The 14,648-nt window shown below is 34.8% G+C and overlaps 1 protein-coding gene across 11 annotated transcripts in view; it reads right to left on the bottom strand.

The window, feature by feature from the left end:
• Positions 1–1,902: 1,902 nt before the first annotated feature.
• QKI (QKI, KH domain containing RNA binding) overlaps positions 1,903–14,648 on the bottom strand; it is a 163,269-nt gene continuing 150,523 nt past the window's right edge. For 6 of the 11 annotated variants that reach the window (XM_037392038.1, XM_037392040.1, XM_037392037.1 and 3 more), the window contains 2 exons: positions 13,085–13,159; positions 1,903–8,367 (listed from right to left, as the gene is read on the bottom strand). In XM_037392038.1, the coding sequence (XP_037247935.1) occupies positions 8,351–8,367; positions 13,085–13,159 (92 nt within the window). In that variant the 3' untranslated portion in view covers positions 1,903–8,350. Of the gene's footprint in view, positions 8,368–8,917; positions 13,929–14,648 lie in introns of those variants that run through there. The other 5 variants (XM_037392044.1, XM_037392042.1, XM_037392047.1 and 2 more) reach the window with 2 other exon arrangements.

Here is a 14,648-nt window from a genome sequence, read left to right as displayed (position 1 = left end):
AGTTAATGCACATAATAGTGAGACTCCAAAATAGTGATCCTGGTATCTTCCTAGCTTCAGGCAGCAGAAGTACCACCTGTTTCAGAAAGGCCACCCTCAGTGCACTGAAAATCCACAGCATCCATTCTGAAAAGATCCCACTGACAAAAGTAACTTCTTTGCTTAGCCTTTCGTCTTAAGGAGTTCACAAATATATAAAACGTAGAGAAAGCACCTTCTTTAATGATGAGCTGCTGAACTGATGCAGTGTGGAGAGGTATGCTGTCATTTGGTGGTCCTTCCCTTGAACTTCACCTCTGTGTTTATCCAGTTTACTACTAGAAGTAGTCAACTTTGTTGCTGAAGATGAAAACACTTTGAAAAATGCAGTGACAGAAATTAAAAAAGGCAAATATATGCTATGCAGTTTTTTAACAAAGTCTTTGAAGTGTATATTTTGGGGAGTTACTGGTTATTTGCTGTTGATAACTTTTAGAAGAGTTCAACTCAACAGGAACCAGCTGTTACTTGTCTTTTTGTAACTGCTTGAGAACTTGATATGGATACTGAGAAAAGAATTGGATACCGTCTCTTTCTACTTGTGTTGGTAGACCCGAATTATCAGAGTCAAAGGCATTTCAGACACTGCATTTTGCACTCTTTGGTATGTGTGCCTCTCATTATTTTGACACAGATAATGGTTAAGTTTGCATTTCCTCAAGGGAACGACAGTAACTGTAGTAAGAACATTCAGGAGACACTTGGTAACATTGGGTCATTCTCCATAAACATACCAAAACACCTATGTAGAAAGCGTCAGCAGAACAGTAGTAAAGTCTGCTGATAGAAATTTTCCAGTCATTAAATTCCACACCTAATCCGTAGACCAATAAATGCAACGAACGTGATCATAAACAAGTTATTACTGACTTGGTGCAAGCGATAAGAAAGATCATCACAATTCTGGTTTCAAGGGATGGAGACAGATGAAGGAGGGGCTTGGCACACCGCAGCCAGACAGCACAGAAGGTGAGGCTGTGCCCACACCTCGAGCCAGGACCGCAGCACACAGCATACCCGCGTTGGCATCTGCAGTAGCAGCCCTCGACCTCTTTGCTGTTTTACCTCCTTGGGTGGCACGCGCAGAACAGCCTGCCTATATTCTATGAACTACAGAGATTAAAGCTGGCTCAGGTATGACTAATGCCACCGCTTTGTTGAGATTCAATATGGAAGCTATCTTTGAATGCTAATTATGCCAAATCTTCCTTCCTTCCTGGAAGAGTGCAGAAGCATACCTAAATGTTGGTATTTAGCCTCCTCTCCCTTATTCTACCAAACTCTTAAAGATGCCATGTTTAACCTTATATATTGTACACTTACTTCTGAAGCAAACAGGTTTTTATTTAACCAGTATAAAGAAATTGTCTTAAACTGTAACCAGGTATCATCACATAAATATTAATGAAAATATTAAACCGCTATAATCTATTTCTTCTTCAAAGGGTGTTTCTCAATGTATTCATACTAGGTAGGGTGGCAGACTTATCATAGTTTTCTATAGTAATCAGAACCTCCTCCCCAAACCAGTACTTTAGCTTTACTACAAAGTAGTACTACCTTTCCTTATTTGCTCTAAACAATTGTAACAATGCTTACAGAAGTATAATAAAATGGAAATCACTTGGTCATCTTTAAGAAATTTATAGAATCGGTGCATCCACAAATCTGTTTGAAATGTGTATTGCATGTTTACAATATGTAATGGATACTTGCTTCATTTACAGTTACAAACAACAGCATATGCAATAAAAAACTGTTAAGCAAAAAATACCTTGGCAATCAGATGACCATGAAAATTTAAGCCTCTTCAGCAATTAACATCTTTTGTAACACTGCTAAAAGCATTAATGAAAATTGAAGTGTGAAAAATGTACATTCTTTATTCTGCTGTTTAGATACAGAATAAAATTTAACTTTTCAGAAAATAAAACTATAGCTACAGCTTTGAGAGCTGTCGGTTTGCTTTTGAGGATAAAGTACATGCACTTTTTCCAGTTACTTTATTGCACATAATGTACAGTCATAAATGGTGTTTTTATTTACATGTGTTTTGGCAACGTCCATGTTTGTTTTTCCCCTCAGAATACATTATTTCGCACAAACAAAACCTTAAATGTTTCACACAAACTGCCATAATACAAGTCAAAGCATATATGTATATAAATTGTTTTGTTGTTGCTGTTTTTCCAATTAATTCTTCTAAAGATTTTCAGATCTCAGTTAAATCTCTGCCTTGGGAGTCAGATTCCTCCCGGTTAGTCTGCTGTCAAAGACAGACATCCCAAGTGCTGGCACCAAGAAATTAGCACTGCAACCTGCTGTGCCTAACACCCACCTCCTATGCAGAACCACACCACCTGCAATTAGTGCGCAGGCACATAGAAGGAAGAGCACTGTACTTTCGTTAACCAGTTTGATTCAACATTGATTACCACGTGTTAATGTTATGGTTCACGTGTTATTTGGACAGTATTCCATTAATAGTGTTTTTAAGAAAAATATATCAAAATATTAAAAACAGAACAGAAATTCCAGTAACAATTATGTATTTTCAACCCTAGGAATGTGTTACCCAGATCCCATTCTGTACAACGTGCTATTTATGATGACTGCTATTTTTACCCAGACACAAAGAATTAAGTTTTGTATACTCATGCTTGCCCCAAGTTAAAGTAATTTCTTAATGGATGGCAACACACTTCAATGTTTCATTGCATTTTCAGGGCAGAAAATGTTTTAGTGGTCCCCCTCAAAGAGTACAATTTGGGAATAAACCATTCATTACATGCAGATTCTGGACATACTTTTTAAAGGTATGTTCAAATAAAGTGTCAATATGGTCTGTATACACTGAACATATGTTCGTTAAAAACATTTGAAAGATGGCCTTGAAGACTTATTACGAAATATATTCTGGATTGACAACATAAAAAGAAAATATTCTTGGAGAAACCGGATTTGTTGCACTTTGATAGAACAGTTCACTTTTAAGTGAACAGCATTGGTCAGATTCTACTTTGAAAGGCTCTATGATGTTTTTGTTTATTTTCTGACCTAATAATACATAGATTTACCCTAAGATAAATCCCACTACATTGGATGGAACAGCAACTCTCCAATTGACTTGAATGTATGATCTTTCAAATGTTAGGACAATTTAACCCCAGAATAATAATAAAGAAAAAGAACAACCTAGCTTCAGTGATGTAGCAACACTGAACTCCTCCTCAAATCCAGTTTTAAAAATAGCTTGTTTCTTTCCTATAAGTAGGCAAAGAATAAAGTAGTTAAATTTTCAGACAGGGACTCAGACAAATTTCAGAAATGCATTTGTGGTTGACAATAATTATGATAAAATTTTTAGTTTTCCTTTTTTTTGCTGTCCTTCAGCTTCAAAGTACCTCAAAAATTAGAGCAACTTTCACTACTGCATGTAACGAAGAATGAGATGAAAATGCACTGTGGAAAAAGTACGACAGTAGTTCAATACCTAGTAAAAATACAAAATAGTAAAATATTACAGAAAAGCAGTAGTTCTGGGAATGGAAGTACTATGCAGTATCAATCACTAATCTTTTGTCTCCTCTGGATAGTTTCAGCTACACCAGAGAGAGTATTTTACCAAGTTTAAATATACCTCTGATAAAATGCTTTAGGAATAGAAATTATTGGCTATGAAATGACATTTGTGCCATTATCCAATCTACAGGTCCTGATGTTATCTCTTGTAAATGCCTAATAACTTTTTTATCATCTGCCTGTGGTTGAATTTTAGCATAGCAACAATTCATGATCTCTTAAATTACAAAAGATTTCTGTACAAGTGAAACTATTCTAAATGCATTGATATTTCAGCTGTACCTATTCACATTTGTAAAACGAAGAGCTACGTGCCATTAGAAAATGAACATCTTCATCAGAGCTATTTTTCTCCATAAAATAAAGATGCATTCTATTTTAATTACTACCAATATTGTGAGAAATTTAAAAAAATTATAATTTTTATATCATATGGATTTCAAGATATGTACTTTGAAACATCATAAATTAAAGAAGGCATTTGAATAGATGCAAAGACTCCTCATCTGAATTTTTACTATCTACAGGAAAAAACTGGGCTTTCACAAAAAAACTGTTGATATCTGAAGCGTTATCTACATTGAGGATCTCCCTCAACATTAGCTGTAATTATTGTCCACTGAAGATTACCAGTCTAGGAAGACAACCCCAGATATGTAAAGGAGCCTCGGAGAGCAGAAGCTTTAAGAAAGAAAAACACTTCTGTAAAAATATTTGCATAGATGTACATACAAAACAGCATTTTCACCATTTCAGTTCCCTGCGTTCATGTTGCTACAGTCATCCACAGGGATAAAGATCATATCAAGGCAGCCCTGCAACTTGAAATGGCCATTGCTTGGTAATTTAGTGAAAGGTGTATTTTTGTACTTTCTGCAGTCATTAGGAAATGATCCAGTTTGACCTTTGGCTTTACAGAAATTGTACTTCCCTGAGCTAAGCAATACTGATAGACTATAGCAGAATTTTTTAAAAAAGTAACTTAAAAACAGGGTGGGCATGAAGAAAATAAGGCACTTTTGGCAAGGCAAACCCCCGGATTTCATATTTCGATGTATGGTAATTCTATCTCAAGTACTTTGTGCTTACAAAGGTCACATGATGCAACAGTCAATCAGGTGCCAAAACAGATCACAAGTCACCTCTGAATGGTTCAACAAAGAATCAAACTGGTTTCTGTACACTCACGATTTACCAATACGCTGGCATCTTTGCTCTTTTGCTGTGAGCTGACAGTAATTATTTTAGAGAAAGAAAAAGAAAGTGTGGAATTAGTAATGCAGATGCTGAAAGGCAAGTGGCAAGACTCTACGAGAAAAATGCCTCAAAAAATGCTACTTTGTTCCCATTTCTACTGGCACCTATTCCCCAAGGTAAAAGGCCAGAATGACCAAAGCCAACTTAATAGTAGTGTGCAGAATGTCAGCCGACAAACAACATAAAAACAAGTCACGTTGTGTTATCTGTGGTCACGTTCTTCAGGGTTAGTCCAGTAACTCAAGACTTTACATTCTTCCGTCTTTATTTGTTTATTTTAATTAAACATGTAATGGTTAATAAACAGACATAGTCCGGAGTTAGTAGGTTGGTATTATAACATTTATTAAAATAATGCTATGGGTTAATAGAAACAGCAAAGAACCAAAGAATTAAAATGCAAGCTATGAAAAAACCCAACTAAAACCCAAATGTCTAATGTATTCATCCAGTAGCTAACTAAAAGCCCAAGAAAGACAACACTCCCAATATAATAAAGTACTGCAAAACAATTGGCAATTTTTCAGTTATCAAAATTGTGGGTTTTGCATTTTGTATCCTTTTTTCTCAATCAGGAAAAAAATTCATTTGAATGTTATATAACATACATATAAAACAAGATAGAAAAATACATTATAAACTTGTAACAATGGCTGTAAATACATTATCTTACATGTTTCTCATAGGCAATAGGTTGGTTATGGTACATACATAGCATGAAACTACTAAGATAATAAAGAATAGACAAATACATGTCATCTGTACGGTTACATACAAGCGACACTCCCATCTACCCACTCTAAAAAAATTACATAATACTGTCAGAAAGAAGTCTTAAAACTACTTATTTTAATAAAGAAAAAGTCATTAAAGAATGATAATACTGAGAACCAAGGCATTCAGAGATTTCAAAAGTCATGCTTTTTTTTTAAGTTGATCCAAAATTTTGTCAACTAAGTTTTCAGAAGTTTGTTCAGAGCAAACATTACTTTCACATGTCACACATCTATTTCATACACTTCCCCTCCCCCCCCAGTAAAAGACCTTTGATAAACATCTAAAATGTCCAGGTTTTATCATAGCTGAGATGAAACTAGATCAAATACTGGTATTGTTTTAGCAAATCTCTCTTCAAATGTTAGAGTGTCGCAAGTTTATTCAACCAACCAACCAAAATAAAATCGAAATGGCACAGCATATACTGTAAATAAAATCAACACAACTGTATGTGTAACAGGAAGACAAAGCCGGTGGCACAATAAACAAAAAGCTAGCTGAATACGAAAGGATGAATGTCTATTGCATAGTAAATAAACTGATAATTATTTCCAGGTGAGACAAGATGTTAGATGAGGTCACCATGCAGGTGCTTAAAAATGTAAGCCCTCTTAGCTTACTATTGACCTTTCATTTGGAAGCTGTGAAGATTTGCAGGAGGAGAATAAGTTGACAAGAGGGGAAATAAAGTTATCACCTGATATTTGCCAAGTATAGTACTGAGTCCCATACAAAGTAATACTTAATTTTTTCAGAATTAAATACTGTGCGTTCAACAGCTTCAGCTCTTTCAACTGCCCAGCTATATGAATCTCATGTGAAAATAAGGGTTAAAAATAAAGTGTAGCTGGACTTCAAACAATTAGCTGATGTCCCTCTCCTGCTTATCTTTTGAAGAAAAGCCAGCAGGCAGATCTAACAATAGCCAAAGAAGAGCTGAAGAATAAATAACTTGCATGCTGTTTTGGCAAACGGCTTCGTGAGAGCTGCTTGTGAAAACTGGGGACACGCTCAGACTATAACTGAAAACTAGCTAAGCACTTTCAGTTTCCTTATCCACAGAACATCAGTTTTCCGGGTGATGCTGAAGCCTACTGTATTTGATGTATATTTATTCCAACCCAAAAAAAGAAATCTCCTCTCCATCCCTGAACAAAAATGACATACTTCCAGCTCTACAAACACCTGTCAGCTAATCGTCTCATTTAGCACGAGACCGTCTGCATCACAGAACCCTTTGGTTTACATTGCACAAGTACGGCATTTGCTATGATTTAAAAAGTAGAGTGGCTGAAATAACAATGGGCTGGTTTGACAAAAACTTAGCAAATATTTCACATAATGAGATTTTGGCAAAGTCACATCACACTAGTATGGCAAAAATCAGGTAATTAATATGGTCAACTCATCATTTGTCTTCCCTCACAGCTTCTTTCACATACTGGGCGACTGAGTGGCATGCAGTAACTTGTCTGAGGGAGAAGCTGATTATACGAGACATTTGACTAAATGACCATGAAGAAAATAAGGCACTTCCTTTTCTTTAGACTTATTCCAATACTTAAAAAATAAAAAAGAAAGACTAAAAGGCTCTTTTGGTCTTTTGTTTCTTGACAACCACCAGAAAAAATCATTTAATGAAATAAAGGGTTTCTTTGTTCTTTTTTTCTTTTTTTATAACACTTGAAAGTATAAAATGCTACATTTCCAAAAATATATTTTTTTCTGCACCAGCACCCTTGTATAGTAAAAGTATCTACTTTTTTGTTCATTTTGTTTCAATGCACTACACTTTATCTACAATTTCATTACACGTATACAGCAAATAGGCAAGCATGGCTTTTACATCCTTAATGACATTTTTTCTATACAGGGAGGTTTAAAAAAAATATTTGAACAGTTTGCCCAGTAATGTGACACATAATGCATGTACCTTGTTCTCATGTAATCTTCTGAGGAGATTAAAATATGGTTAAAATAATTTAAACTCAGATTCTGCTTTAATAGTGTTGCTGTTTTGTTCTCTGCATCAACGTAGTTCTGAAAAGTCATCGTCATCTGCATTTCATGGCACACTTTCCTTTAAAACGTCCAATTTGGCAGGCAATAGAAAAAAGGCTGCAACATCCGCCCTTTGAGGGCACTGGTAGTGACTAAACAGCGTATCAAATTTTGAATACTTTTTGGAATCCCTTCCCCAATGATATCCCTGACCAAAGGTTCATGCATGATGCATCATCACACAGTACATTCAGAGAGAGCTTTGACTTTTTTTTTTTTTTCTTAATTTTTTGAGAAGAAAAATATTCCTAGAAGTCTCTCACAGTAACTGCCTCTGTCATCGGGTAGTTAAGGGACATCTGTCTCCATCTCGTGCGAGGCCTCCTTACCGTTCGCTTGGGGTGGGACACTAGAGGATGATCAGTGCGGAGGGATGAGTTGGACCTTATTGCTTTACTACTATTCAGTGCAGGTTCTAGAACCACTTTCACCCAAACAGGAGAACAACAAAAAGCGGAGTTGGAGGACAACAATTTCTTTGTCTGTTTTGTTAGATGGTAAGACGAACGGACAAGTGCCCCAGCTCGCTGCACTGAAGACAGGCAAGCAAAGGCGTTTACCAGTTAACTGATCAGCAGGCAGGCATGGTCAGGTCATCATTGGGTGAAGAGTTCAGAGGTCAGAAGGTCATAGGTTAGTTGCCGGTGGCGGCTGGGTGGTTAGAAACAAAAAAAAACAAAACAAAAAAAAGAAAGAAAAGATAGAGAAGAGATTAGTTCCAGCTAGTGACGGCTTAATGACAACATGAAAACTAATCACAACTAATAAAAAAACAAGCATGTTTAATTCTGACATACTGATTGACACCATCTACAGAATGCAATAAAATCATGACAGCCCTCCATCATGATTTGGACACGTGAAGGAGAAGCCCGCTCCCACAAAACCGGTTAACAGGAGAAATAGAGATAAAATACAACTAATGACTAATGGTTAGTAGCAGTCGATGAAGGAAATTGGAAAACAAAAAACGATGAACAGTTTTGGAACTGGGTAGAAGATTTCTGGAACAACAGTCAGTGCAGAGCATCAGTATCTGACTGCTATTAAGCATTAGTACCTCCCCAGGTGCAAGCATTAAAGCAACTATTAATGATGGATGTGATTATTAATAACTGGTTGTTAAAAGAATGGAGTCATCTAAGGAATTCTGGACTTTGAGAAACAATTTGGTTCAACAAACTATGGGCCAAACAAAGGGTTTTTGTTCAATAAATTTTTTATTGCCTTTCATTTATTCTATTTACAAACAACATGGAATTTCTTGGCCTCATAATACAAAGCAATACTAAACTGTAGTCTAGCAACGTAGGCATCATCGTGGGAACCAGGAAAACGCTCAGCCTGCTACTTTAGCCAGCATTTTCCTGTTCAAAATACTATTTTACACATATAGGACACTTATAAAATGCACTTGCATGTAAACACTGTAAAAGTCCTGCCATTTTAAAGTCTATACTTAAAAAGCTCTAAGTACATCAAAAAATAGAGAAAATATCTAATTGATACTAATAAGGCATTTAAAAACTACAAACAGCTCTCTTTATTCATTTTCAAAGCTAATACTCTGCAAATACAATAAAATCTGACATTTCATATACATTCCTGCTTTATATTTTTATATTTTAAAAGAAGCCACCTGTAAATACTATTTTCTTTTGAAAAAAAAAAAAAAAAAACCAACAAAAACAACCCAACAAAAAAAACCAAAACAAAACCCAAACCAAAACATAAAATAGAACCCAAAAAAACAAACAAATTACAGTAAAACATAAAAAAGTTCTCAAGTGGAAAGTTATCATTCCCAATGTTCTTGAGCTGTTCCTTCTTTAATCATTCTCTCACATTCTCCTTCACCAAACTTGGTCCACTTAACAGTAGTATGATTTTTTTTTTAATATATATATTTTTTAAGACTCATTCAACAGCTTAATTATAGCTAATAAATTCTGAGGTTGATAAAGTTTTTGTACTGTTGCCATTTTGACTAAGGCAGAGGAGATGAAAGTGAGAAAGGTATTCAGTGCAAAGTCAGATTTGTGCCATTACATAAAATGAAGTCCAGTAGGTGTAATATTCACAGATAGCATTGATTTAGCAATCTTTCTCATGGGCTGATTTACTTTCACATAATAAAAAATGGCCTATCATTTAGGATACAGTTCATAAGACTAAGAAAAATTACTACTGTAACATAAATGAGACCCCATGCTCCCTGATTTTTTTCAGAACCATGCTAAGTGGGATTTGTTTAAATTAAAACGGCTGTTTCAAAAATAAGCAAAAATAAAAATAAATATTTTATGTGGCACAATCTCACCACTTTACAGGTATACTAGAAACAGACTCTTAAAGCATTTTGATACTGATTAAAATTTTGATTAAATGGTATTAAATTTTATATATAAATTATGTGACAGTTGGTTTGGATAAAACATTCAAGAAAATTCTCAGCATTAATATTTTGTGTGGAGTTTATATTCAAAGCAAGCTACCTTTTAAAAATACCAGTACACCTGTGATACATCCTCTGCCAAGTCTCTGGCCTTCTACAGTACACACAGGTTTGTCAACTGTGCAACACCATTTACAGTTTATTACAATTAAACCAGTCAGTCTCTCTGTTATATGCATCAAATTCAATTTTGTATTATTTATAAACTGGGGTTTTATTCTGAGTTAAAATGAGCTATATTTTTCAACCCTTCACCAATTCTAAATGCTTAGCTGTAAAGAGCAAAACATGTACACATTTGGGGATTCTTGCCTTAAATGCAGTGCTTATCTCTAAAAAAACCCAAAACAACAAACCCAAACAAACTATGCAAAGAATAAAAACCTACTTAAAAAGTGAATGCAGTAGTACTACAAAGTCATCTGAAAGTCTGTTTAGAATTTTTTTTACAAAAAAACTTTAGACCCAATGAATGTAAATTTCGATTTAGTGACATTTAACTATATATAAAAAAAGTTTTCACATTGAAAAAAGTATTTCGGTTTGCTGACATTGTTTTTCATGACTATAGCTATAGAAGTATACCAGTGACAGAACAACCAAATAGGTAAATATGGTAAATATTGACAGTATTTTAATTTTACAACATAATTTTAGCACATTAAAAGAAACTGTTTTATTGCTGAACAAAGTTCTATTCAAAACCTTTTCTGAAACTGTTAAATCCGTGCAGTGATAATCTAGGGTTTCAAATTCAAAATACATGAAGTACAGTTCTAAAATTAACTTTGTGTAAGTTTCTTAATACGCGCTGGGATTATCTAAATAAGACTTTAACATTCTCCTGAAATATCAGCATGGTTTTCATGCTAAAAGAGAGAGGTATGCATAACTTATCCCACAGATCATAAGTTATGTGTATTTATTTACCCACTTAAGACTGCGGGCTTCCTATATTGCTAGAGATGAACACTGTATTATCAGAAAATGGCTGTATTTTAAAAGAGAGTGAAATGATACCAATAATTAAGTTCAATTACTTATACGTGACCCAGATGAAACATCTAGGCCCTTCATAAATATTTTAAATCTATGTTGAGTAGACACTACAATAATGAACTTGAAACTACAAATTGGTATATCCCCCTTGTGCTTCATCAGTATATTTACTAGTCGTCTCAGGCAAATATCTAATGAAACAAAAAAGTAGTCTCACCTGTCACCTGAAAAACTACCACTGCAGATCATGAAAGACCATTAGCCAAAACTGATTCTTGCAACATTAGGTCAGACTTCCAAAGACAAACAAATCCTTACCACCCATTTACTCTTGAAAGAGCCAGGTTTAAATAATTTTTTCTATTTCTTTTTTCTTTTTTTTTTTTTTAACATTTTTTTTTTCTTTCTGTAAACATGGGCTGTGACATTATTGTGATTAATACCCTGTTGCCCATTTAAGAATTCTCAAGAAATGAGAACAAGCCAATGGGCTGTAAATAGTGTGTGGTGATAGAGAAGAAGAAGAAGCAATCTTCTAGAAAACTTTATAGTGTCTCGTTATCAGCTTTACACTTTCTGTAAAGCATAAGATCATATGAAAGATAAAAAGTTACATCAATACAGCAAATAACCAGGAGGGCCCTTTTTACTGTATTGACTGAAATCTGTACTGCTGCTTGCAGTTAATTTATGGAAGGTTGTGAGAAGTGAAGTGTAGTCAATGCTAGGAGATGTCAGATCTGTCACTTGAATTTGGCTTTTGAATATTACGATATCATGGAAGCCTGCACAACAGTGATTTTGATGAAAGCAGAATAATAATACTTGGCACATAATGCTTTGCATCCTCAAAGCCCTGTACAAAACAAGAACCCCCACAACACCCCTGTGAGGTAGGGAAGTATTATTATCCTTATTTTACAGATGAGAAAACATACAGAGAGATTAAATGACTTGCCGAAACCCACAGTGAGTCAGCAGCAGGGATAGGATAAGAATTCAGCCCACACACTGATTCCTAGCCAATGTCAATAAACCGAAAATATCATTTTTCTCAATAAGCTTAAATACTTCATTCAGGGGTCCAAAGGCATTACACTTGAGGAACAGGAGAAAAATGAAGATTTACTTTCCATTCAAGGGTTTAAGAGAGATGCCCAAATATTGGATGTCATCTCACCAACAGGACTTCAAAAGTTGTTTCTCCTTCAGGTTACACATTTTAGCAGCAAAAGGCAAATACCAAGAAATAGATTTTGGCAAAAAACCCAGCACCCTCCCTTCCCCTACCCTTAGTAATTCAAATTCAAACAACTTTTGAAGTATTATCTTCACAGCCCTTACCTTTCCTGAATTCAGTCAGGTATCTGAGAACATGCATCCTCCTCATAATATACAGTACAGTGGCTCAAAAGTTTATTGGAAAAAAGGAATCTAAATCTTCAGATTTCTCCAGACACAGACAGGAGGCATTTATTCCTTTACTTCTTTCTCATTAAGCAACCATCCATTCATTTTATTTTGCAACACCAATCTGATATTTCTACACCAATTTAAAGAACAAACTGCGGGGAGGGGGGGGAACATGATGAAATTAATTATTGCAGCATTGAATTCATGTTTCCTGATGCAGATGGATCTTTAAATAGTTTTAAAGAGGGAATCGGTTATAGCATTTATATTAAATATATCACAAAGCTTATATATTTAATTGAGCTGGGAAAGCCAAGTTTACAGATTTTTTTTTTTTAAACTGCAAGCATTCCCAAAGCTTTAAAGTATTAACTATTCAGATTTTTGAGAAAAATAATGAATGGGTCAAAATAGGGTATTTGGTTAACCAGCTGTGGTGTTGCAAATCTCATGTACACTCAAAGCACTTCTTACAAACAAGAACTGCAGAACTAAACTAACCTCGGTCTGCGGTCACAATCCTTTGGTAAGGATGGACACGCATATCGTGCCTTCGAACTTTAGTAGCCACCGCACCTAGTTAAATTGCAATTACCAAGACAAAGTTAGAAAACATTCAAAGAAAACATTAACAGCAGGTTTATCAAAATGGATTTAAATGGTCATTAACTACAAAAGTTCATTTTAAGAAACGCAACAAGTTAAGGCACAGTAGTTTCAAATCTTAATTTTAAAAAGAAGTTTATCTGTGCAGATTAATATTGCATTTATTTTAAACATCCTGGCCTTAACCTGTTTAATCCATTCATTTACAATCCCAAAATTACAGTATTTCATGAAATCTATTAGACCCAAGCACATTTAAGCTTTACTAGTCACATATTCACTGAAGTGCCTTTCTTGCAGCAGGACTATTTTAAATAATGCCATCTTTTAATACTGACAATTATTTGCTAACCGTAAGATCACTTCCAGTTCTACCACAAAAAAAGTTTTAAAGCAATTCTTCAAGCCTACAGATCATGATTTTAAACTTTAAGTCAATAAGTATGAACTGCAATGAATTAGGTGATTAGTAAAGCAAACACTATATAGAACACTTAGCAGTCAGTATACTACTATACACTCATAAATTACAGCTACTCTGTAATAATAGGAGCTAATCCAAATTAATAGCACTATTTTATTTTAAATCTATGTGCAAAAAAGTGCAAGTAAGTCACTGACTGCTAGGCCAAGCTTTTTTCAAGGCTGCTGAAACTAAGCATTTGTTAAAATTCAGATCTGATGAAGGATCAGTTAAGACCGTTCTTGAATTCTTAGCCTTTCGTTGGGAAAGCCATACCTGAAGATAAAAGGAAGGGAATTAAAAGTTAGACATCAACTAAAATTTGATCCCAACACCAATATCCCCCAAAATACTAATAGGGATGCATTTCTCTGCCATTTTTAACAGATTTTAAGACATCTTGAAGGTCCACCACAAAAATGGACAAAATATAGCATACTATTAATGAGAATGAGTGTATTACAAAATAAAACTTAATGAAAAACTAATTTGATTCAATTAACTATATACAATTGCTCAGATAATAGAGCAGATGTATTAAGAGTTATTGAATCTATACTACCTAAAACGGAGTGTGGTCTTCCCCCTCTCTTTTCCTTTTTTTAAGTAAGACTATTTGGTGAGATCTGTTTTGGACAACACACCTGTGCTCTCACAGCTAAGCCAAAAAGTAAGCAATGGTTTCAGATGTCATTTTAGGAGTAATTTTCCCTTCCTCTCTCTTTACGAAAAATCCTAGGAGAAATCAAAGTTCCCTGCATCATATTAAATTATTACTATGGAATGATGGATTTCTTTACTTGCTGTTAACCGAATTCAGGAAAGGGGTTTGCTACTAACCAGCAACTGATAGCTACTGTGACTATGCCTGTTAACTGTGACTTCACCCGAGGACTTTTCCAAGTGTACTTGTAGAGTGGGCGTGGAGGAGCTGGGGAAAATATTTACATGTTTGTGGGAAATCAATAATTACATTAGCATATGCTCACTGAATTT

Source organism: Falco rusticolus, chromosome 6 (genome assembly GCF_015220075.1).
Source record: "Falco rusticolus isolate bFalRus1 chromosome 6, bFalRus1.pri, whole genome shotgun sequence".
NCBI classification, from domain to species: Eukaryota; Metazoa; Chordata; class Aves; order Falconiformes; family Falconidae; genus Falco; species Falco rusticolus.
This window is presented reverse-complemented; position numbering and strand designations above follow the sequence as displayed.